At 39.6% G+C, this 22,555-nt stretch overlaps 1 protein-coding gene across 1 annotated transcript; it reads left to right on the top strand.

Annotated features, from left to right (window-relative positions):
• Positions 1 to 4,083: 4,083 nt before the first annotated feature.
• Positions 4,084 to 22,028, top strand: LOC133464410 (adenylate cyclase type 3-like). The gene is made up of 20 exons (XM_061746359.1): positions 4,084 to 4,764; positions 6,923 to 7,072; positions 10,295 to 10,434; positions 10,523 to 10,634; positions 13,151 to 13,278; positions 14,221 to 14,379; positions 14,454 to 14,613; positions 14,739 to 14,846; positions 15,676 to 15,752; positions 16,023 to 16,184; positions 16,789 to 16,876; positions 17,051 to 17,167; positions 18,754 to 19,025; positions 19,149 to 19,230; positions 19,378 to 19,536; positions 20,545 to 20,691; positions 20,794 to 20,910; positions 21,010 to 21,136; positions 21,219 to 21,343; positions 21,441 to 22,028. Exons 1-20 carry the CDS (start codon positions 4,084 to 4,086, stop codon positions 21,621 to 21,623), a joined length of 3,294 nt encoding a protein of 1,097 aa, XP_061602343.1. The 3' UTR covers positions 21,624 to 22,028.
• The last annotated feature ends 527 nt before the right edge of the window (positions 22,029 to 22,555 follow it).

Genomic DNA, 22,555 nt, shown 5'->3' with positions numbered 1-22,555 from the left:
TGACGTCACATAGGAAGGGCGGAGATTGAGCGCACGTTCAGCAGGCAGGGAAACATGGCAGGAACCACCTTGGGTAAGATAAAAGCATATCCCTTTCCTGTACAAAACTGCTACAGTTGAAGAAAAACAGAGAAGAGTTCAATAGCATATCAGATATCCACTCTGCTTTCATGTCTTTAGTCTAAACACTCATTTGAAATGGAATCATTATTGTGGGCATGTCACAGTGGTGCTGCTGTCAACAGCAAAATACAGACAGAAAACAACTAAAGTGTGTTTGTTCGGGGTTCAGATGTACTGACAAAGATTTGATGGTACTAGGACGGTCTGTTGAAATGTTTGTTGTTCTTTCATACTTTAGACAGTCTTCCTGGTTTCAGGTTTCAAGCGTGGAGACGTTCAAACAGTTTCACTTTCTCCTTAAAGTGACAGTATCAGTTGACGACGTGATGGAAAAGACAATGAACACATTAAAAGTGGAAAAAGTATTCAAATCAACCAGAAATGTGAAACTAGCAGTGCCACAGTTTAAAAGTGAGCTTTTACAAGTAGGACAGAAATTTTTAAAATAATTTGTAGGAGAGTTGTATTAAATGGCAATATGTCAAAATAAGTATGAAGATTCTTGTAGTTAAGAATGAATATTATGGGATTATATTCTATCAGAAATTCACGCTCACTGCTTTGTGATAGAAGAGACCAAAGTTGATATGTTTAGCTTTAAAACATTGCATGAAAGAAGCAAAGATGACTTGGGAGCAAAGCAATCATCAGTTAAGACCTGCTATGCACATCAAGCTAATCTGGAGTTAAATGAAGGATGAATATGGATCAATATGGGTTTTTTTTTCATTTTAAGCCCTTTATTTACAATTTGAAACTATGGTATATAGTATAAAGTAGAGCAAGGCATCATATTATATTTTAGGGAAATAACTTAAACTTTTTGCACGCTATATTTGTATTTGTATTTGTTCTAACTTGTTATTTAACTTGTCTTTCTTTTATATTTTTAGCCGGGGGACTGCCAATGGAAACTAGCTCTGTAGCTAAAATTGGGTGCATTTGCATTTTTAATTCTAAATGTATATGAATGTACACTGTCCCTTCCCAAATAAACTGAATTGAATTGAATTGAATTGATGTTCTAAAATCCTACACTGTTGAGCGGACATTAAAGTACACTCGAACTCAGCAGAAGTTCCCCCCGTGTTTATCCTACTCACGACCCGAAAAAGGTTTAATTTAATACAGTAAAGCTTAACTCTACACCAGCCTTACATAAGTAAAGGTTCAGAGCTCAAAACCCCGCAACAGTCCCGTGATCGGGACTGCAAAACGGTACTAGTTTCTTCTGAGCGGAGTAAGATTTTGGTCCGCGGGTCGAGGCGCGGTCGGCACCAATACGCTGCACGTTATTAATATTAATAATCCAATATCGCGATACAGTTTGTCACCTCCACGACACGTATTGTGACGTTTTTGTATCGCAAAATTTCGTGGCACGATATATTGTTACAGCCCTACTAATAAACTATAATAACTATAATAATATGCAGACTAATCCTGTTTTAATATGCTAAGATTTGTTGTTTGAATGTACACGACGTTGAGAAGTTCTCACAACTCAAAATTACTTGACTTTGTGTCTGCAGGTACTTTCAATGGGGTTAAGACGATCGTTGGAAGCGCGGCAGCTGCTTTCGCGTTCGGAGAAGCTGCATCGTTTGCAGTTGACCCCGCTCTGGCTGAGGACGTCGTCCTGCTGAATGCTGCGACTCTGGCTGCTGTACGCGCAGGTTCCACAGGTGTCGCCGTGGTGACAGCGTGCCTTGTGTTCACCTCAGCGCTCTTGTCTCTTGGAGCTGGTTTCCTCCTCGCTGCCATGGCAATGAAATTGATGAATAAAGCAGGAGTGAGGTTGCCTTGGTTGATGGAGACCGCAACAAGCACCTCAGTTGTCATGGGTGCTGCCATCACTGGAGTAGTAGTGGGCATCCTACCATCATGGATCTATATTGCAGCTCAAGGCGCTCTGGTCATTTTTGTCTACTCCTACTCTAATATCAATGACATGACAACAGCTCTGTTAATCATTTTTACTACTCTGTACCTCACTGTTGTATATGGACGGATGGGCACCATACTTGGGTTCTTTTGTGTGGTACTGACCATATCAGCCCTCTTTATCCTTAGAAAGACCCTCACCGGGAGATTGGCACAAAAGCCTCAATCTAAAACTGGATGCAGACTGTTGGAGAGGATATTTTTCTACTCTGTTTTTGTGGGTATTCTGGGTTTTTGCATTGGTTTGAGTGCAGGTGAAGCAGGAGAAGGGTCAGAGGCGGAGGTGGTGTTGGTGCTGCGGTCAGTTGTGTGGGTGGCGTTTCTGTCTGCAGGGCTGCTAGGGGCTGGCCTGGGGACGGTGGCCATGGTTGGAATGGGGCCAGAGGCGGCTGGAAAGATCGCTGTGGGAGCTGCTCTGATAACATCACTTTCTTTGAGAGCCGTTCTGCACTGGAGCAGCTCTCTGGGGGCCAGAAGTACCACGGGAGCAACACTGGGGGCAGCTACGGCTGCAGGGGTGTCACTCGGCGCTGCAAGTGTTGCAGCAAAACACATGTTTGAGACGAGAAGTTCAACCTTAGCAGTTTTGGGTTCCATCGTTGTGAGTTTAGTCGTCGCCCTCAGAGCTGTAACACTGACAGCAGCTGTACTGTCAACATCAGAACTTGTTACAGTGACACTTGTTGCAGTTCTGGCATTTGTTCTGGGCGCACCTAGGAGCCCATTCCACACTCCGGTGCATCTGCGGGGGGGCCTCATCAGGGAGATTGAGCTAATTAAAGGGATTGGCATGGAGACTGTCACCGCAGCAGCGGCACCTATCGGAGCGGGGGCACTTGGGGCTGCGGCGTTAGGCACCGCAGCTCTGGGGACGCTGGGGACTGTAGGAGTGCTGGTGGCTATACTGCTGGCTTTGGGAAGCGCTCTGAGCGGCATGATAGGAAAGTCGCCCACAACAATATCTGAACACAGAGACTGATCGATAACTGGCTGTACAGCCACCTCTCCCCCGCTGGACTATCACGCTTGCATTTCATCACTGCAAGTGTATTCCAAAAAGACTTTAATTCATCTTATTTTGTGATTTTTTTCTCTTTTGTGCATAAAAAATGAGTGCAGTTATGATAAAACCTGTCATTTGTGTCTGTGCATGTATTGTTACTGTATTTTTTTATTGTGACCTGCCAAGGGACTGCAGATGCAAATTAGCTTAAAGCTATAATCTGGTACAGTGCATCAGATGGCAACATTTATGTTTTAACTGTACACTGACCCTTTTTAAATAAAATTGAATTGAATTGAATTGTTATGAAAACTGATGATTGAATAAAAAGGATTAAAAAAAAAACCTTGGAATTCACTCAAGTAAAATCTGCTGAACTCCTTAATGGCAGTTGTTTGAAATGTATTATTAGGTTGTCTTTTTGGCTCTCTATTCCATCACATTTCCCATGCTGGTTACTGCTTTGGTTTCATCTTAACAACAGTAACAAAGGATGCTGTTTACAGGGGAGAGGGGTGGGGATGGGAGGAGACAGAAGCACACACTTTTTTTAACAGATGAGCCTCTAGAACTTCATTCTGTTTTGTTGCTCTCGCAGTGATTAAAAGTAATGTAGCTTTTTTACATCTAAGTATGCCTCCCTCTACTTATACGGAGTCAGATTACCCTCAAATGGATATGCGGCTCAAGTTAACAAGACCACCTAACAGGACTTTTTTGCAGTTTCTTCCTGAGGAAAATAGAGTGATTTTGAGGTATTTTGAAACCTATGCCTGAAAAGTTCAAAGGTAAGGGATGATGCATTTGGTAAGGCAACTTAAATCTAACTCTTTTCTTTAATTAAATGGTCTTGTCTGGTTTTGTGGACATTTTTCCACAAGCGTTAGACTATGTGATCCAAAAGTACAACAATGATGGGCTGCAACACAGCTTTCCCGTGGATTCTAGCATTCTGTGCACTTTGGGAATATTATTAATTACTTTGACCAAACGGATTATTCTGAATAATCGGGATGTCTCTGAGCCGGCGCCCCACGACAGACACGGAGCCGTCTGCGGGGTGCTCCGTGGAGTATTCCGTGCAGGTTTCCAGTTCCCCGGGTCATGAGCGGGGTCAGGGCCCTGACGGGGCCCTGGTCCAGTCCGGGGGCCGCCGCTGGCTGCCGCGCGCCCTGCGCCTCGCCTTTACGCCCGAGTCGCTGGAGAGGCTTTACCAGAACTACTTTCGGCGGCAGAGAGAGGAGAACCTGCTGGTGTTGGCTGTGTTTGCAGCTCTTTTCAACAGTTTCGTCATCATCATGTGTGCGGTCGTGTACACCGAGGACAAACTGGCGATGGTGGTGGTCGCGGCCGTGGGTTTGGCTGCGGACGTGGCGCTGTACCTGCTGTGTTGGTTCCACAGACTCCCAGCGTCGGCCGTGGCGCGGGGAGCGGTGCCGTACGTGCTGTGGCTGATGATCACCATCCATGTTTTGTGTTATATGGGACTAAACTACGAGCGCTTCTCTGGAGCCAGTGACTCTGTGGGCTGGCAGGCTTTCTTCACCTTCTCCGCGTTTCTGACCTTGCCGCTGAACCTGCTGGCCCTGGTGCTGCTCACGGCCCTCTCCTGTGGGATACACACCCTGGTTCTGGGGGTGACTGTGGCTCAGAGGTTTGAGGAGAATCTCCAGGGGCCCATGCTGGTGAGACAGGTAAAGAAAATGGTCACTTGTGTCTAGGGGTGGGACGATACGGGTAACTCACGATTCAATACTGTGCCGATATGTGGCCCACGATAACGATAATATCACGATACACGATACACGATATCTACGATATTTGATATATTGTAAGAAACTTCATCAACGATAGGCTATATAATAATAATAATAATAATAATAATAATAATAATAATAATAATAATAATAAACTTTATTTATATAGCACCTTTCAGACGAAAGTCGCAGCTCAAGGTGCTTTACAGTAACAGTACAAATAAACAACAACAGCAAATAAAACAAAAAACACAAATATTTAAGTGCAGTGATATAAAACATAACCCTCACAAAATTCAGTTCCAAATTCCTCCACAGAACCACTACTAAGATAGGATAATATAAAAAGGAATATAAAAATTGAATATATGAATATAAAAAGGTAAAAATGCTGCACGAGTCGTAGGCATATGAAAATAAAAATATAAAGATATCAACAAATAAGAGTACAAGATAAAAATGATCATATAAAAACATTTAAAAGTATAAAAGTAATGCAGACAGTAAAAATATATCACGTTATATGTGACTGAAAAAGAAAAAATACCCATAAAAAGAAAAACGTCTGTAGTTATGCATTTATTAAATGCCAAAACTTCATACAATGTACAAAGAAAGTGCATTTGTATAGTGTCTCACTGCCTCCTAGGCTTGTAAATGTAAACACTGTAGGCTACAGCTGGACAAATTAAAGTGCATGAACATTAATAACATGTTTTATATAAACCAGGACAGTGCACTGCTTTGTTTCTAATACTGAAAAGTCAGTAAGCAACTTAATTTTGCATAGAACCTCACTGCCTCCTAGTCTTGTAAAACACTGTACAGCTGGACAAATTGAAGTGCATGAACAATAGTGCGGTGACAACCGCGTAAATCCATTATGTGTGTTGTAATAAAATATTGATATTTGCCGTCAGTTTATTGATTATTTATTGCGACAGAGAGCGCAACAATATATTGCAATATCGATTTTTTCCCCCACCACTACTTGTGTCCCAAGTCAATCTTTATGTTTCTTTTGTCTTTCAAAATAGTTCTGCCTTTTCAAACTCACAACACAAATTTATACTTATTCAAAATGCATTCTTGTACACATTTAGAGCACAAATGGATGTCACTGGGTCTCAGGTAAAACATGTTTAACTTAAGAAATGACAATACACAGAGTTTGGTAATCAAAGGAAATAGCACAACTTAAATAGTAAGCAAATACAATCGCACACAATCAAGCAGCCAGGCTTTAGTGATACAATTTAAAATGAGCTCACATCATCATTAAATAAGGCAGATCCATTCTTGTAAGTCACAGATTTTGTGTAATAGCATCATATTGTGATATACATCGGTCACGTGATGCAAAAACCAAACTTCAACATCAAAAATACTTTTTACAAAGCACAGTATTTCACAAAATGTAACAATAAAACTGAAAATACAGTTCATTAAATGAATCGAAAGAAAAAAGGAAGAAACGCTTGTCAAAAAAACCTCAAATGCGACCATGAAAAAGACCCTGCAGAAAAGGGGGGTTAGAAGAAGTCAAGTGGCTGACCCGTCCCTGCTCAAAGCAGCTGCTGTGAAAGAAGCAGTAAAGGTATGGTTGAAAATAAATCTTTTGTACTCTATCCATGTGGAAAAGTGATGATATCTCTCTGTTAAGAAACAAGTTAGCTTTGTGTTTCTTTTTTTAAGTTTCTGTTTAGATGTTTTATTGTTTGAACTTTTACATTTAGGAGATGTGTTATGAAAATAATCTTTTCTGCTATTTTGTTGGTCTTTCTGATGTGTCTTTCATTTCATATCGCATTTTTATGTTTTTGCTGTCATTTTTTGTCTATTATTAAGTGTGTTTTGCATCTCAGAGGCATCTTGGTCATTCTTGTGGTCATTGTTTAATTTTTATGGTACTGCATTTATCACATGTTTCATCCTGCATTATATATTTTGAACCCATCATTCATTTAGACCAGATAAGACTATAACCTTTTCATGCAGCCTGCAGCATGGACATCCAATTAACTTCCTGGTCCGAGCATGACTCACAAAAGTGTTTTCCCACAGAAAAACACCTAGTGTCTTCTCCTCTCATCAGCTCCTAGCCAACGTGATGCTGTACATGTGTTCAGCCATGGTTGGCGTGATGTCGTTCTACATGGCAGACAGAAAGTACAGGACAGCGTTCCTGGAAGCTCGTCAATCGCTGCAGGTCAAACTGACTCTGGAGGAACAGAGCACCCAGCAGGTAAGAGAGGGAGAGAGACTGTGGATCGGTCACTCAGGAGGACAGAATTAGTTTTCAAGGGATCCACTCTAAATTTAGTTTAATGTTTACTCACTGTCACCCCTAATCTTCATACAATCCTGTTCTTAATCTGACTCTAAAGCAGATATTTACCCTGAAATGTATATTCTTTGTATGTATGTTTAGTTTAGTTTATGTATTTAGCAATATAAAACAAATTGAAACAGTAAATGTAAAAACATTGAAATAACATACAAGGAAATGAAGAAGCCTGATGGCTTATATGGAATCATTTCCATATATGAATAAAAAACAAAACAAAAGCTACACAAGGGGGGGTAAAAAAACAAAAAACACAAAAGAAAATGTAACTCAGATTAAATAATAAACACTACAAAGATGAAACAATAAGAAAGTTCTTTAAATGTTTTTTGAATATTGGCAAGGATGGTGATGATTTAAGAGATTTATTGAGAGAATTCCACAAGTGGGGGCCTCTGAAAGTGATGAAAGATTGATGTTTACATGTTCTACAAAACGGTAAATTAAAATCCTCTTTGTGCCTTGTGGCATAAGAATGAATTAACACCAAAGAAATTATGAAAAGAAGAAGGAAGATCTTGTATATAATTTTTGAATTTGAACATAAATAAACATGTTTGAAAATTTTAATTTTATTGACGGATAATAATGAATATTTCATGAAAAGGGGAGCAGATGGCTCATATCTGTTTGCATGTGATATCATTCTGAGAAACCTTTTTTGAATTATCAGTAATTTATTAATATATGTTGAATGTGTCGAAGCCCAAACAATGTTGCAGTAATTAAGATAAGGGAAGATTAAGCTATAATAGAGAGGCCCCGTTTACACGTAGCCGGGTATTTACAAAAACGGAGGCGTTTTCATGCGTTTTGGCCGTCCGTTTACACGGAAACGGAGGTCAAAGTCACCAAAAACGATCATTTCTGAAAACTCCGGCCAAAGTGGAGATTTTCAAAAACTCCGTTTTCCCGTTTGCGTCTAAACGGAGGAAAACGGAGATTTAAGCTTCAGAACGTCACATTATGCACCAGAAACTCACCAGCGTCATGTGTGCGACCTGTGTTTACAATTAGTTTGGGCACCGTCAATATTTTCTTGTATTTTACCTGTTTAATATTCTAAAGTCACACTTAAAAGTAACTCCCCCCCCCGTCCAGCCTCCTGCTCATTCAAGCCTGTGAGCGCGTCAGCCAGCAGCATGAAGCCTGAATTATGGTTCCGCGTTAAATCGACGGCGTAGGGTACGCGGCGACGCGCAAGGTACGTGCGCGTCGCCGCGTACCCTACGCCGTAGGCTCTGCGTTAATGTAACGCGGAACCATAAATCAGCCCTTAACTGGAAGTTACACACGTGTCATTTGTTGATGTTTTTCCAGGATTCTGATTGGCTTGCATGACGTTAAGAGCGTTTTCATGCGGGTCCGTGTAAACGAGGATTTTTTTGAAAACGTAGAGGGGAAAATATCCGTTTTTGTAAATACCCGGCTACGTGTAAACGTGGCCTAATGAGAGGAAGGAAGAACAAAAGGACAAACTTTTCTCAAAATACCAAGCATCTTCATAGATTTCATGCATACAGTATCAATATGTTGTTTCCAATTTAACTGATCATCGATAATGACGCCCAAGAATTTAGTATGAGTAGCCTGGCAAATTTCAGAGCCATTGATTATAATTCTAGGTTTTTCTTTGGGAAATGTTTTGTTTTTGTTACTAAAAATCATGAAGTTGCATTTTTTAATATTAAGAGTAAGCTTGTTCAGTTGAAACCATTTGAAGACATCCAATAATTCATTGTATGTATACCGGTACATACAACCTCAACCTTGCATAATAAGTTTTAAATGCAAACACACAGGTAGATCCTGGAGGAGGAACAGCCTGTGCTGCCTAATTACTCAGTGTTTTCCTCGCCTCTGGGCTAATAGGTTATTAGAGAGACAGTTGTTTTCATCAGAGCAGTCTCTGCTGGGGAAGTGAAGAAAATAAAGTCATCATTGCTCTCAGTTTATGGTGCATTTGTTTGATTATTGGTTGATTGGTTGAGTATTGAATTGGTTTTACTTTGTAGTATACAAATTATACAGGTTACAGTTTAACACTTTTACTTACTGTGTTATATTGCTTTTCGTTTCTTTATCGGCTTCTCCAGTAGTTAGGTTAAAGGGGACATAAAACACACGCCCTCCAAATCTGAGGCCATGGTTCTCAGCTGGAAAAGGGTTGAATATCCTCCCCTCAAGAGGAGGAGTTAAGGTATCTTGGGGATTTTATTCACGAGTGAAGGGTGAGTGGAGTGGGAGATCAACAGGTTGGTTGGTGCAGCATTTGTAATAATGCAAACTGACGCTGCTGAGCCATAAGGCAAGGCTTTGGAAATTCCTTCTCAGGGTGCTGTGACATCTCAGACCCAGATGAGAATAGAATCATCCAGCTCCCCCATTTTAATCTACTTTCAACTTCACATGAAGGTACATTTACAGCACTTAAGAAGAGAGTAGATCTCAGAACTGGCCACAAAAAGGGGGGGATTATGTGAAGTACAGCGGAACTACACTCCCTTATACTGGCTATTGGAATCAGAGTTAATAAGACATGGTTGGAAAGGTCTTTTGGTCATAATATGATACATATTTAGACAGAAATCATAATATGTGTACCCTTTAACTTACTGATTTGTGATTGCTGCCTATTTAGTTGCAATTTTTGATTGCTGCAGGGATTGAAATTTGGGATTGATTTAGAAAAATACAGGGTCCCTTTACAGTTTCAGAGCTAACCTTAATTAGTAATTACAAGCTACCTTCAATGGAGATTGATTTTGTCATGGTTTGCAAAAGAAAGCAGATTCTTTTAAGCATTTCTTTTTATAGAAGGATGGAGGAAATAATGAACGGTTAAGGATACATGGACAGGGCATAGAGAGAAGAAAGACAAATATAAATAAATTACACAGTTATCAACTAGGGAGTTGATAATAGAGTGAAAGAACCGTCAAGTTTGAACAAAGCCCCACCAGTTGACAGGATCTCTTGAGGGACACTAATGGGTCTAATTTGATATCCCCCACATACACATGTACAATTGCTAGATGTGTATCCGTGTGGGTTAATTAAATATATTTTCCAGTTTGTAATAATTTAACATGACACACCTTCCTGTGTCTATCTGTGTAGGAGGAATTGTTACTTTCCATCCTTCCCAAACATATTGCTGATGAGATGCTGCAGGGCATGAAGAACCAGGCCAATCAGGCGGAAGTCCAGCAGCAGAAGCAGTTTAACACCATGTACATGTACCGCCATGAAAATGTCAGGTGAGGGTCACAAAACCAATCATATTTTTCCTTGTTTTGAAGTTTTGATAGCTTGTTAAGTCTTATATTCAATGTATTTTTGTTGCAGTATCCTATTTGCTGACATTGTGGGCTTCACCCAGTTATCTTCAGCCTGTAGTGCCCAAGAGCTCGTAAAGCTGCTTAATGAACTGTTCGCCCGCTTCGATAAACTGGCAGATGTGAGTAGCAGCAACTTCCCTCTGTAAAGCTATGAGCATTATGTTTTTATGTGTAATATTACTATTAATGAGAAATAAGAAAATCAATAAGAAATCCTGATTTCTAGATAAAATCTAGAAACCGGGAAACGGAGCTTACGAACCTGTAAATTATAGGGAAAAAACCCTGTAAATATATCCATCCATTTTCGATACCTGCTTTATCCTGTACGGGGTCACGGGTGTAAATACAGATAGAATGCAATTATTTGTAAAACATTCACACGATCAACAAATCAAATGCCAATTTCAAGAAGTTGTTTTATCCCCCCAAAAATAAAAGAATCTGAAAAATAAAAAAAGTGTTCAAAACAGTCCTAGTCCTCTTAAAACCGTAGGGATATTTGTGTAGATTTTCTGAATTAGGGCCATATAAGACTTGATTTCAAAATACAAAACTGTGGACATTTTTCTTTGTTGAGTTTCTGGCTGCGTGTCTACTGAGGAGGCTGACTGACAGATGTCTGACCAGCACAAATGAACAGCACTAACCAGACAGGTGCGATTCATTTTGCACCTGAAATCACAAGCACACCTTGCGATTACCTTCTTGTTTCAGACTATTGCCCCTTTTCCATGATACAGTTTTCAACTCGACTCGGTCAACGTCGTTTTCCATTACAGTTCAGTGCCACCTCAATGTGGGTTGGGCTTCGTTCTCATTCTCTAAAATCCTCTGAATGTGGTCTGCAGCCACGAGGCACAGAAATGCATGGACCTCCTCTGCACCATGGAGTAGGTTTGCTTACCATTATTTGCTGCACGGAAGTTTAGTTGTAAAGTAAATATCGCGGTCGTTGTTGCTGGATTTTAAATATGGCGGGTGTGAAGGAGTTGTGAGACGCTACTCTCTGGTCAATCAGTGGAGTGCAGCCTGGTGACATTGCATTTTTTTAGCCACTCAGCTCGGTTGGAACCCCGGCCAAGTAGTACTAACTGGTACTATCACCTAGTGGAAAACCCTTAAAACAGAGTAGAGGCGAGTGGCTGAGTAGGTACTAGTGGAAAAGCCCCATATGTTAAATATTATTATTAATGTGTGACTCACCAAATATTTTATATTCTTACATTCAAATCTTTTAAGTTAGTTTACATCGCAAGTCTTTCAGGACCCTCTGGGTTGACTATATGAGCACATAATCCAAAAATGTAAAGGGACAGTAAGTGATTTCTGAATGGAGTCACATTTGTTGATATCTGAATAAAAGACATCAGTGAAATACATCAGGAAAGACATCAGTGAAAAAATGCGAGCTCATTCCTCCCTCCTCTCCCTCTAGTGCTCCCTAAGAAAAGACAACCCATCATGAAAGCCCCCCACTTCTTGTCCACCAGCAGGAACATGAACTCTCCACCTGTAGGTGATGGGCTGGAGCAGTTTGTTGGTTTTTGGGGGGCCAGGCTGCCTAAAGTCTGTTTCACTTGATTTGCAGTCCTGACTGACGCTATTCACAGACTGAATGTGACAAAAACTGTTCTGTGTTGGAAATCTCATGAAATTCCTTACCCTGCCTTTAAGCATAACAACGATACAGATACTGTACATCCTGATCTATCATATCCATCAATCCATCCATCTATCCTGAAGAAACAAATCCTAGAGACAGAACTGTCCAAAAGTTACTATCATATGCGACATGATTAAGATAAAAGGCTACAAATCAATATCAAAACTCAACATTTTGCACGTTAGCTTCAAGAAGAGCAAACAATTTTCATAAAACATTCAAATATCCCCAGTTTGAGCATTTGATTTGTTGATGTGGCTTGTTTTACTCTAAATCAGGGGTATTCAACTAGATTCGGCCGGGGGCCACATCTGCAAAAGGACTGTATGGAGAGGGCCGCACAATTTGAAAATGTGGGGGTTTTCAAAATGTATTTTGCACTCAAAGACGAAGACTTATGTAAATATAATACATTTGTATTATACATTTGAATATATCTAGTTTACATATTAATTATGTATTAATTGTCTCCAGATTTAGTAATTGTGAATGTTAAATATAATATTCAGATAAAGAAATATTATTTTGAATGCAAGTTCATTTTGAAACCATGCATTGTGCAAACTTAATGAAATTGATATTGACCTACTTTTAATAAAACACGCCATAATGACAAAGCACCACTTTCCACCAAGATTTCCTTATTTGAATATTATATTAAGCATTGAGCACAACCATTTTAGTCCATAGTAGCCAGTTATAAAAATATTATTAAAAAAAAAGTGTTTTTTTTGTTTTGTTTTTTTTTCAACAAACACCCCCTTTTTTGAAATATGACCAGGGGCCACATAAAAGCTCCTGGCGGTCCGCATGTGGCCCGCGGGCCGCCAATTGAATATCCCTGCTCTAAATAAACTCAAAACATTCACAAATATGTGCTGAGAGATTTTATTTACATTCAGATTTACCACAGGGTCCCACTTTCTGTGAAAGCACGATTGTCAATGAACTCTGAACCTTGTTTTACAGGATTACCACCAATTGAGGATTAAGATTCTTGGAGACTGTTACTATTGCATCTGTGGTCTCCCTGACTTCAGAGACGACCATGCTGTGTGCTCAATAATGATGGGAATAGCAATGGTAGAAGCCATCTCGTAAGTAGTCTTTTCATACTCCAAGGAAATAAAACAAAAAATCTAGCTCTCAAAGATAGCTGACACACTGAAGGAAGTGTACTAAAACAACAGAGTGTGTGTTGAAATGATGTAGTGGGCACATTTAAATTAATCTGATATAAGTACAAGTAAGTGAGGAATTTAGATAAATATATGCAGGAAATCTTTTTGAAAAAGAAGAGCTTACAGGGACAGGAATCATCCAGAATAAGACAAAAAAAATTAAAAAAGGAACTAACAATCATTGTAATTGTTGTTAATAAGGGTGTGTGAGATGATATATGACAGGGAAATAAAAATGCACTGCAAAAAGTCATTTCTAATAAGGTTTTAAAAAAGACTATTTTAGACTAGTTTGCTTATTTTAAGAATTCTAATCAATAACATTTTTATTAAACCCACTGGCAAAGACATATTTGCTTCAAATAATTTTAACAAGATTTATGGAGCATTGGGTATATTTCTAGAAGAGCTGTTTTTACAGTGTGCTAGGCCTGTGCGATTAATCGATTTTAAATCTAAATCGGATTTATTAATCAAGACTATGTTAAAAAAAGGAAAATCGATTTTCCTTTTTTGCAGCTGGCTGCATTACAGACAGAGCTCGTCTAGTCATCTTTGTTTGGTCAAGAAAATTGTAAATGTTGTCACTTTACTAAACTCAAGGAGGATTTACAGTATCTTTCAATTGCACTTCTTTCCCAATAGGGAAATTTGTTTGCTATTTTTCTTTAAAAATAAAGATAAAATATTTGAAACAATTTATTCCATTGTCTTTTGTAGTTTTACCAAAAAAATCGAAATCGAAATCAAAAATCGGGTTTTCAGAGAAAAAAATCGGGATTTTATTTTTGTCCAAAATCGCCCAGCCCTACAGTGTGCATGGGGGGAAAAAATCTCCTGCTTTTGCCCTTTGTTCAGGTACGTGAGGGAAAAGACAAAAACTGATGTGGACATGCGTGTGGGAGTTCACACCGGCACCGTACTCGGAGGGGTTCTCGGACAGAAGCGCTGGCAGTTTGATGTTTGGTCCACAGACGTCACCGTCGCCAATAAGATGGAATCCGGAGGAATTCCGGGGTAGGACAACGTTGCGGTGCCCAAACTTTCTGTCATAGACGTCAGTCAAATTAATTTGTCGTATTTTTGTACAGGAGAGTGCATATTTCCCAGAGCACCAAGGACAGCCTGCACGGAGAGTTTGAGGTGGAGCCGGGGAATGGCGGCGAGAGGTGCGAGTACCTGCTCGAGAAATCCATCGACACGTACTTGGTTCTAGAGCCTAAAAAGACAGCAAATGGAGTCAATGGAAATGTAAGTGGTTTGTAACAAAGTTAAAAAAAAAACTACTTTGTATTATTTTACACTTTACCACATAGAATCATTAAAAGTGAAAATGTTTCAGTTTTTATCGAGAAATACACCTTTTACTCCCTCAGAAGCTAAGCACAGTGGCCAGCAGAGATTCAAACAGGCTGATCAACACCACGGCAACCAACGCCAGCCCAGTCCCACAGCAGCCCATGCTGACTAACCCTAAACAGGAGGTAAGATATAATAAATGTTGAAAGTGCAACACATTTCCACACAATCCTTTCAAAACAAAATGCATAAGCATTCTTAATAGAAATCTTTACCAGGCCAGTTAGTCATCTCTGTGTTTACATGCACTCAATAACCCTTTTAAAACCCGAATATTGGCAATAACCCAAATTTGCACGGCCATATAACACCAATAACCCCTTTGAATAACCCAAATTTGCTCATATTCGGGGTTTTTAAAAAAAAAAAACGAATATGACCCCTGGGTTACTCTTTTTAAAACCCGAATACTTGGTCATGTAAACGCCTAACGGGATATCCCGATCAAACGGAACATGAATTTGTTTTCTGCGCATGCTCTGTTCGCAAGGAATCCTGGTCTTTTGAGTCCAGGAAGTTCTTATAAACACGGCGAAACGCAAGACCACGCCACACTTTTGGAGTGAGGAGGAGACTAATCACTTCATAAATGTAATGAAGGATATGAACATTTCTGCATTTGTAGACGGTAGAAAGTACGGGGATAGGGAGATTTACGAGAAGGTGAGCGAAAAGTTGCGCGAAGCAGCATTTGTTTTGAATTTGGATACAGGAAGAAGAAGTGGAAATGACGCTAATTGCGTCATCACGTTCTCCGTGCGTCGCTGGTTTGATGGAGATATCCCAAATGATTAATTACCATGTAAACAGGGATAACCCTGTTAGCTCACGCTTGTAAATGGAATATTCAAATGTTTCAGTAACCGGAATATTAGCAATAACCCGTATTTTGACTGCATGTAAACGTAGTCACTGATCTAATCCATGTGTCATCTCTCTTTTTGTTGACATCAGAGGAACAAGCTGGCTGAAGAACAAGCGATCAACAGACGACTGCAGCAGGAGTTGCTGGACAGAGAGTCTAAACAAATGTAAGATATGAGAAGTAGGAGGAAGAATAAATGTTCGGATAACATTCTTAAAGTCTTTACAAGCAAAGCAATACTCCAATATGAACTTGGTTAAAACATGACACCGTCATATAAAATGTATTTTCCTGATAAATTTGACCCAAATAAGGTTAAATTCAGAGTAAACAATAATCAGATTTATCGGAAGGTTCGGTGCAGGTGATGTTCTACCTGGCTTACATGTCCTCCGTGTATGTTAGGATCAAAATTCTTTCTTGTTGTCTTTAACAGAATGAAAGATCATCAAGTTAACCCCATTTCACTGCGTTTTGTGGACGGTAAGTTGGAGGAGCTCTACTCCTCAGAGAGAGAGAAGCGAAGCGGAGCAGCCTTCTGTTGCTGCGTCATAGTGCTCTTCTTCATCACAGCGATGGAGGTGTTCATAGACCCGCGGTGAGTTATGATATTTATCATTTACCTCTTACAGGATTCAAAGAGCATTTTAAAGGAGCAATGTGTAAGGTTGTAGGTTAAAATATCCTAAAATAATCTAGAAACAGCAAGACAGTGAGCAGAAATAAGTGCAGTCAGGTCACAAAGATAATGGCTGTGTATTTGGCTGCTGCGATATCGATCAAGTTATGGTGCGAAATAACAAGCTTCGGTCTGTCCAGTCTCGTAATACCAGTTTCTGCCATGTGGTGGCGGTAGCGAGCAACAAAGCAGCCTTCAGTACAACATGATGAAGAATCCGCTCAGTTTGTGGGCGTACTTGAACTTGTTGCCAGTCGTGTTGGTACTGTCCCGAGTTACCGCTTTAGGAAAGGCACACAGAAGATGGCAGTGATTTTACCCGTGGAGACAGCAAAGAAATTAATTGTGATGCAGAACTTGCAACATTTCATATAGATTGATAAGTGAACAGCTTCTGTTTTTTGTTTTGTTGAACATTTTTGATGGATGGCACATGAAGTAAATTCAACGGCAAATTATTGATATCGATTATGCCCCTTTTTCATGGTTTGATTGTTGGTCACAAATTGTATTGCTGTTCCAGGTTGGTGGTCAATTATGTAACTCTCGCAGTGGGACAAGTGTTGTTACTGATCCTCACAGTTTGCTCCATGGCTGCGATCTTCCCAAGGGTGAGAAATTCAAACAGTAAACGCTGATTAATGCAGTTCAAATTTGCAAGTTACGAACAGAGAAAATGTAATTTGCCATTTTCAAAAAGGTTTGTAAGTGACTTGAAGTTTCATAGTAGTGTGGAGAACAAATTGAAGATTATCGGTTGTTAACTGGTTGTTTGCCTGCTGCAGATGTTCTCCAAACGACTGGTTTCTTTCTCCATGTGGATCGATCGCACCCGGTGGGCAAGAAACACCTGGGCCATGGCAGCCATATTTGTTCTCACCATGGCTGTGATCGCTGACATGGTACGACGGCAGGAAACTCCAACAAAACTCTACATGGACTCGCTGCGTGCAAGGCAGCAATAGGCAAATGGGAAGAGCTTTTTAATCCTGTCATCAACAGAAGAAGTTTAAGCACTCTTGAAATTCAGTTGGGATTTATTCATGTCATCATTCCATCCAACCACAGTGTGTGTTCCTCTTTCCATTAATGTGTTTCCACTCTGCTCATCAAACTCTCGCTTCCTTTTATGTATCTGACTCCATGCTCCCAGTGGGGTCTATTAGTCGTCTGTGTGGCTGCCTGCCGCCTCATTTGTCTCAACCTCACAGGAGCAACCTGTTACCGGCACTGCTGCCTTTGAAGTCTGGAGCAGATAGAGGATAATAAAATGAACATTTGTTTCACTACGCCGGCTGTCATGTAGAGGTGACGGGCAAACTTCAAACTAAATTTTTTTTTTTTTAAATCATGAAAAACGTTTTATACACAGATTGCACAGAAAAATGACTATTGTTGTAGCTGCTATTCGGAACTACAAAATTCCCACAGGATGAAGCTTTTTAAGTATTTATATTATCATTTTGAGGCTCCGGGTTTTATATAGGTGCTACCTTGAATTTTCAGAGACTGTTCAGGATCTGTTCAGGTCTAGTGTTTGTTTTTTTTTTAGCAAATTTTATAGCCGCTGAGGAACCCTTACCTGTTTATTCCAAGGAGACGGGAATTTTCACCTCACAGTCATTGAAGGACACGTTGGGAATATTTGCCAGATCAAATAAATCAGGGGAAAATTAACTCTTTTTCTGAACCCTGCCCTAACCGTGGATGGAGAATTAGCAATAATTAATTTCTTTATTTCAAAAAAGGACAATTTGATATCATGAAGCCAATAACAAACCCTAGCAGCATGAGACAGAATAATCAAAATATCAGAAAGAGAGCAGAAAAGCAAGAAAGAGGAGTGACAAAAGACTATAAACTAAGACACTGACAGAGGAGGCAGGATTTATAAAACAAGTTGAACCAGAAAGCACACAAGGAATTACACTTTCAAAATAAAACAGGAAGTCATGCAAACTAGCTAAGTTTCAAGCAGGTAACACTAAGCAGTTCAGACAGGATGACGTGGAGAACACAAACAAGAAACTGGAAAAGTGGCCAGAATTTATAAGAGGGAAGAGAGTTGGTATCTAGCAGCTAGAATAGCGTGGTGCATCACTAAATCCCATGGACTTTACCAGTGAGAGTTTTGATTGTCTCCCCTTCTCGTTTAAAAACCCAATAAAAATACATGAACACATTCTGTACAATAAAAACCTCTGATGAGGTCCTTTAAAATGTTCATTATCAAAGTTAATATTTTCTAGGGTTTCAAAGACATTTCAGCTCTCATTCAAAAGGTTTCTTGAGTTTATTCTGATGTCAGAGTTTATAACTCCCCATCAGTCAGTTATTATTTTATTACCCGCCCCCCCCCCCCCCTTTTGACCTGTGATGACAAAGTCCTCTGATTATTTCATTTCCTCTAAGCTTCATGTGTATGAATGTATCCAGGCCCAACGAATTTCCTAAATGATTTCCACTTCTGTCATGTTTGATGTTGCAGTTAAGTTGCGTGCCACCATCACTTCGGATCTTCAACAGTACCTTCGGCCCCATGCTGGAGTCCCTCGATGACCGAGGCTGTGCGGAGAATCCAAAATATTACAGCTTTATGGCTGTGATGTCACTCATCGCAACGACTATGTTAGTGCAGATCAGCCATCTGATAAAACTGGGCCTCATGGTGCTGGTCGTCACGGCAACTGGAGCTGTTAACATCTACAGCTGGCGGGACATATATGATCTTTACGACTACATCCAATATGCCTCTTATAGGTGAGAAAAGAGCATAAAAGTGAAAAAATGTATTAATTTACAATCTGCATTTTGATGCAGATGATATATACTAGTAGGTCTGTGTGTCATTTTTAAAGTTGTTCAACTTTTTTGTGCCCTCAGAATATCCATGGTGCCATCCAAGTACCTCATGACTATGATGATTATTGTTATGATGATTGCCTTTTACTGCTTTGCTCGCCACGTGAGTTGCAGTGTAGTTACACAATAGAACATTCATTTGTCCCAGTGGGTCATGAAAGCCACCTTCTAAGCAGCCCAGTGCTTCATGTTTTTATTAAAATGTTTTACAGCTACTTTCTAACATAATTCTATCAATGTGCTGGTGTAGCTGGAGCAGCAGTCCAGGAAGCTTTTTCTGTGGAAAATTGCCGTGCATGACCAGAAGGAGAGGGTTTTTGAGATGAGGCGCTGGAATGAAGCGCTGGTCACCAACATGCTGCCAGAACATGTAGCCAAACACTTCCTGGGAACCAAAAAGAGAGACGAGGTAAATCTGATTTATGCAACTGTTCGGAGGCAGTGAGTCGTGGGATGTAAAGTATAAACATGCAATATAATTAACTTTTATGATCATTTCAGTAGTTAACTTTTATTGTGAATAACAGATAGGGCTCCTTTAAAAAAATAAAAATGAATAAAGACTGTTAAGCAGCCTTCTTTAATGTAATTTATACAGTATTAAATTATACAGAGAAAGATGCAACAAGAAATAAAAAGTGCAATATTAGTACAATAAAAATACAAGAGGAATAAATAAGGAAAAGCAACAAAAATATTTATGGTTTTAAATCAAAAAAAGTGTAGAACCTGTGATTCTTCTAACTGTTTCTAGTGACTCAAATAGTGAATAATAATTAAAGTGTAAAGTTGATCTGAGGTGACATTTTTACTGCATTTTTCTTACCATTGTTCCATTTGCATCCCCATAAAAAGAGCATTTATGACGTGATGATGGGGTCTATGAGCCCTAAATCCGCATCCACAGATTTTGGGGATCTGTGGGAGTTCACAGAATAAAATTTGTGAATGTCTTTTGTTCTGTTTGAAATCCAGTCTTTACCAGGCAGAAGCCAAGCTTTTCACATGTGTGCCTAAGGATAAATGACTCTTGGTCAGAGCATTCCGAGCTGGAGAAAGATGGATGGATGGATGGATGGATGGATGGATGGATGGATGGATGGATGGATGGATGAATGGATGGATGGATGGATGGATGGATGGATGGATGGATGGATGGATGGATGGATGGATGGATGGATGGATGGATGGATGGATGGATGGATGGATGGATGGATTGTATCTGAAGACCTTAATGTCACACCTGTGTTTAATCACAGTGCCATTCATTGCACAACAGTGCCATCTTGTAGTTAGATGCAAAATTACACATTTGACCTATTGTATTTGCTGGAACCAACTCTTTTCTGAACTCAAAGACGATAAACTGCTACTTCCAAGCACCATTATCTATAACCGTGTAATCTGTCACTTGCAGGAGCTGTACAGCCAGTCTTATGATCAAATAGGTGTGATGTTTGCTTCCATCCCCAACTTTTCTGATTTCTACACTGAAGACGGCATCAACAATGGAGGCATAGAGTGTCTCAGGATTCTCAACGAGATCATCTCAGACTTTGACAGCGTGGGTTTTTGCACTGTGCCTTTGGTGCCTTCAATGCTGAGAACTAACAACACAATTCCCATGTGACATTTAAGAGTAATCAGTGTCCACTTCCTCTGCCAGTTGCTAGACAGAGACGAGTTCCGATGTATCACGAAGATCAAGACCATAGGAAGCACGTACATGGCTGCATCAGGGCTTACCCCAGAGAGTAACACTAATGGCTACAGCAGCCACAAGGTGTGATCCTGTAATAGTCTGCTGTTCCGTTGAATTAAATCACCAATTCTGCTGCAAATTGATGGAAACACAAAAAAAAAAGGATTTTTTTTTCCACAGCCTGAGGACCCGTCTTTGATGGAGCATTGGCAGCACCTCGCTCACTTGGCAGACTTTGCCCTGGCTATGAAAGTCACCCTCGATAATCTCAACAATCAGTCCTTCAACAACTTCATGCTGCGCATCGGTCAGTGAGCGTCCGCAAGTGTGCAACCCTCAGTCTGTATTTGTTTGCACGTGTGATGACATCTCCTTATTGATCTCTTTAGGTATGAACAAAGGAGCAGTTCTTGCTGGTGTCATTGGAGCTCGGAAACCTCACTACGACATCTGGGGCAACACAGTCAATGTGGCCAGCAGAATGGAGTCAACTGGAGTGATGGGAAACATCCAGGTTAAATGTGCACATGACCACACAAATACAGCACCTATGAGGATTTTATTTTGAAGTTTTCTTATTTTCTGCCTGTTTTGACCTCTTTTACCCAAAGGTTGTGGAAGACTGCTATGACATCTTGAAGAATTATGGCTTCCGCTTTATCCGAAGAGGACCCATATTTGTTAAAGGGAAAGGGGAGCTGCTTACGTTTTTCATGAAAGGAAAAGACAAGCCTGCTTACAATGAAGGTCAAATGACCACTACCCTCCCACACCAAGTTGAGGACCCCTCCTGACTGTTTTCTTTTCCAGACAGGTGATTAGCACAAAGATAGACCAAATTATGCACCATTCCTCTCATATACTGTAAAATTTCAGAATTTGAATTTTTTTTTTTTAATTAATTTTGTAGGTTATGGAAATACACACATCACCATTGTACAATAACGCTATCAAAACTATTACAACTGTATAGAAATATATAAGAATAGAAACTTATTTTGCAAAGCTGTGTATAACTCAGGAATATTTCATAGAACTCTGGCATTACATCTTATTAATTCATAAATGTATGTAAATCCCATTGAAACAGTTCCCTTTGATTAGCATATTTGGTTAAGCACACCTGAAATATTTTTGTGAAACAGTGCCATTCAGTAAAAGTTACATAATGCAACAAAAGAAAATATTTTTGTACTAAGTCAGTCTGAGTTGAGGGGGGGGGGGGGTAGGCTATTGAACGAAAAATCAATAATGACATCATATCAAATTGTGAAATGTGTAAATTAATTTGATTTTGATTCAAGTGGACAAAGTGCTCCACCAGTTTTAGAGCTTGAATGAATAGCCAGGTTTATTGACTGTTGTGCACTGTAATAAAATGTGGTTTATTTGTTAATTTAACCTTTTGTCTTGTAGTTTCATCCCTCTGCCAGTAGAGTGTATTTCAGCAGGCTTACTTCCAGAGTTATTGGGGATTTCATAATTTAAATATATCACAACACAGATTTGCAACTCCATTGACAATATTATGCAAATTAAAAAATAATAATGCTGCAATTTTTGAATTTATTTTTTTGAAACAGGATAAACACAAATTATTGTTTTGTTTTTTTATTCAATATACATACATTTTTTTTAATTTTAGGCCCCAAAATGTTTTCTACAAATACAAAAAGGTCTGACCAGTAAAGACTTTATCAGTTTGCATTGCATTCCTTCTTGCAAC

This window comes from Cololabis saira, chromosome 18 (genome assembly GCF_033807715.1).
Source record: "Cololabis saira isolate AMF1-May2022 chromosome 18, fColSai1.1, whole genome shotgun sequence".
NCBI classification, from domain to species: Eukaryota; Metazoa; Chordata; class Actinopteri; order Beloniformes; family Belonidae; genus Cololabis; species Cololabis saira.
Note: the sequence above shows the minus strand (reverse complement) of the source record. Positions and strands in the feature narration are given on the sequence as shown.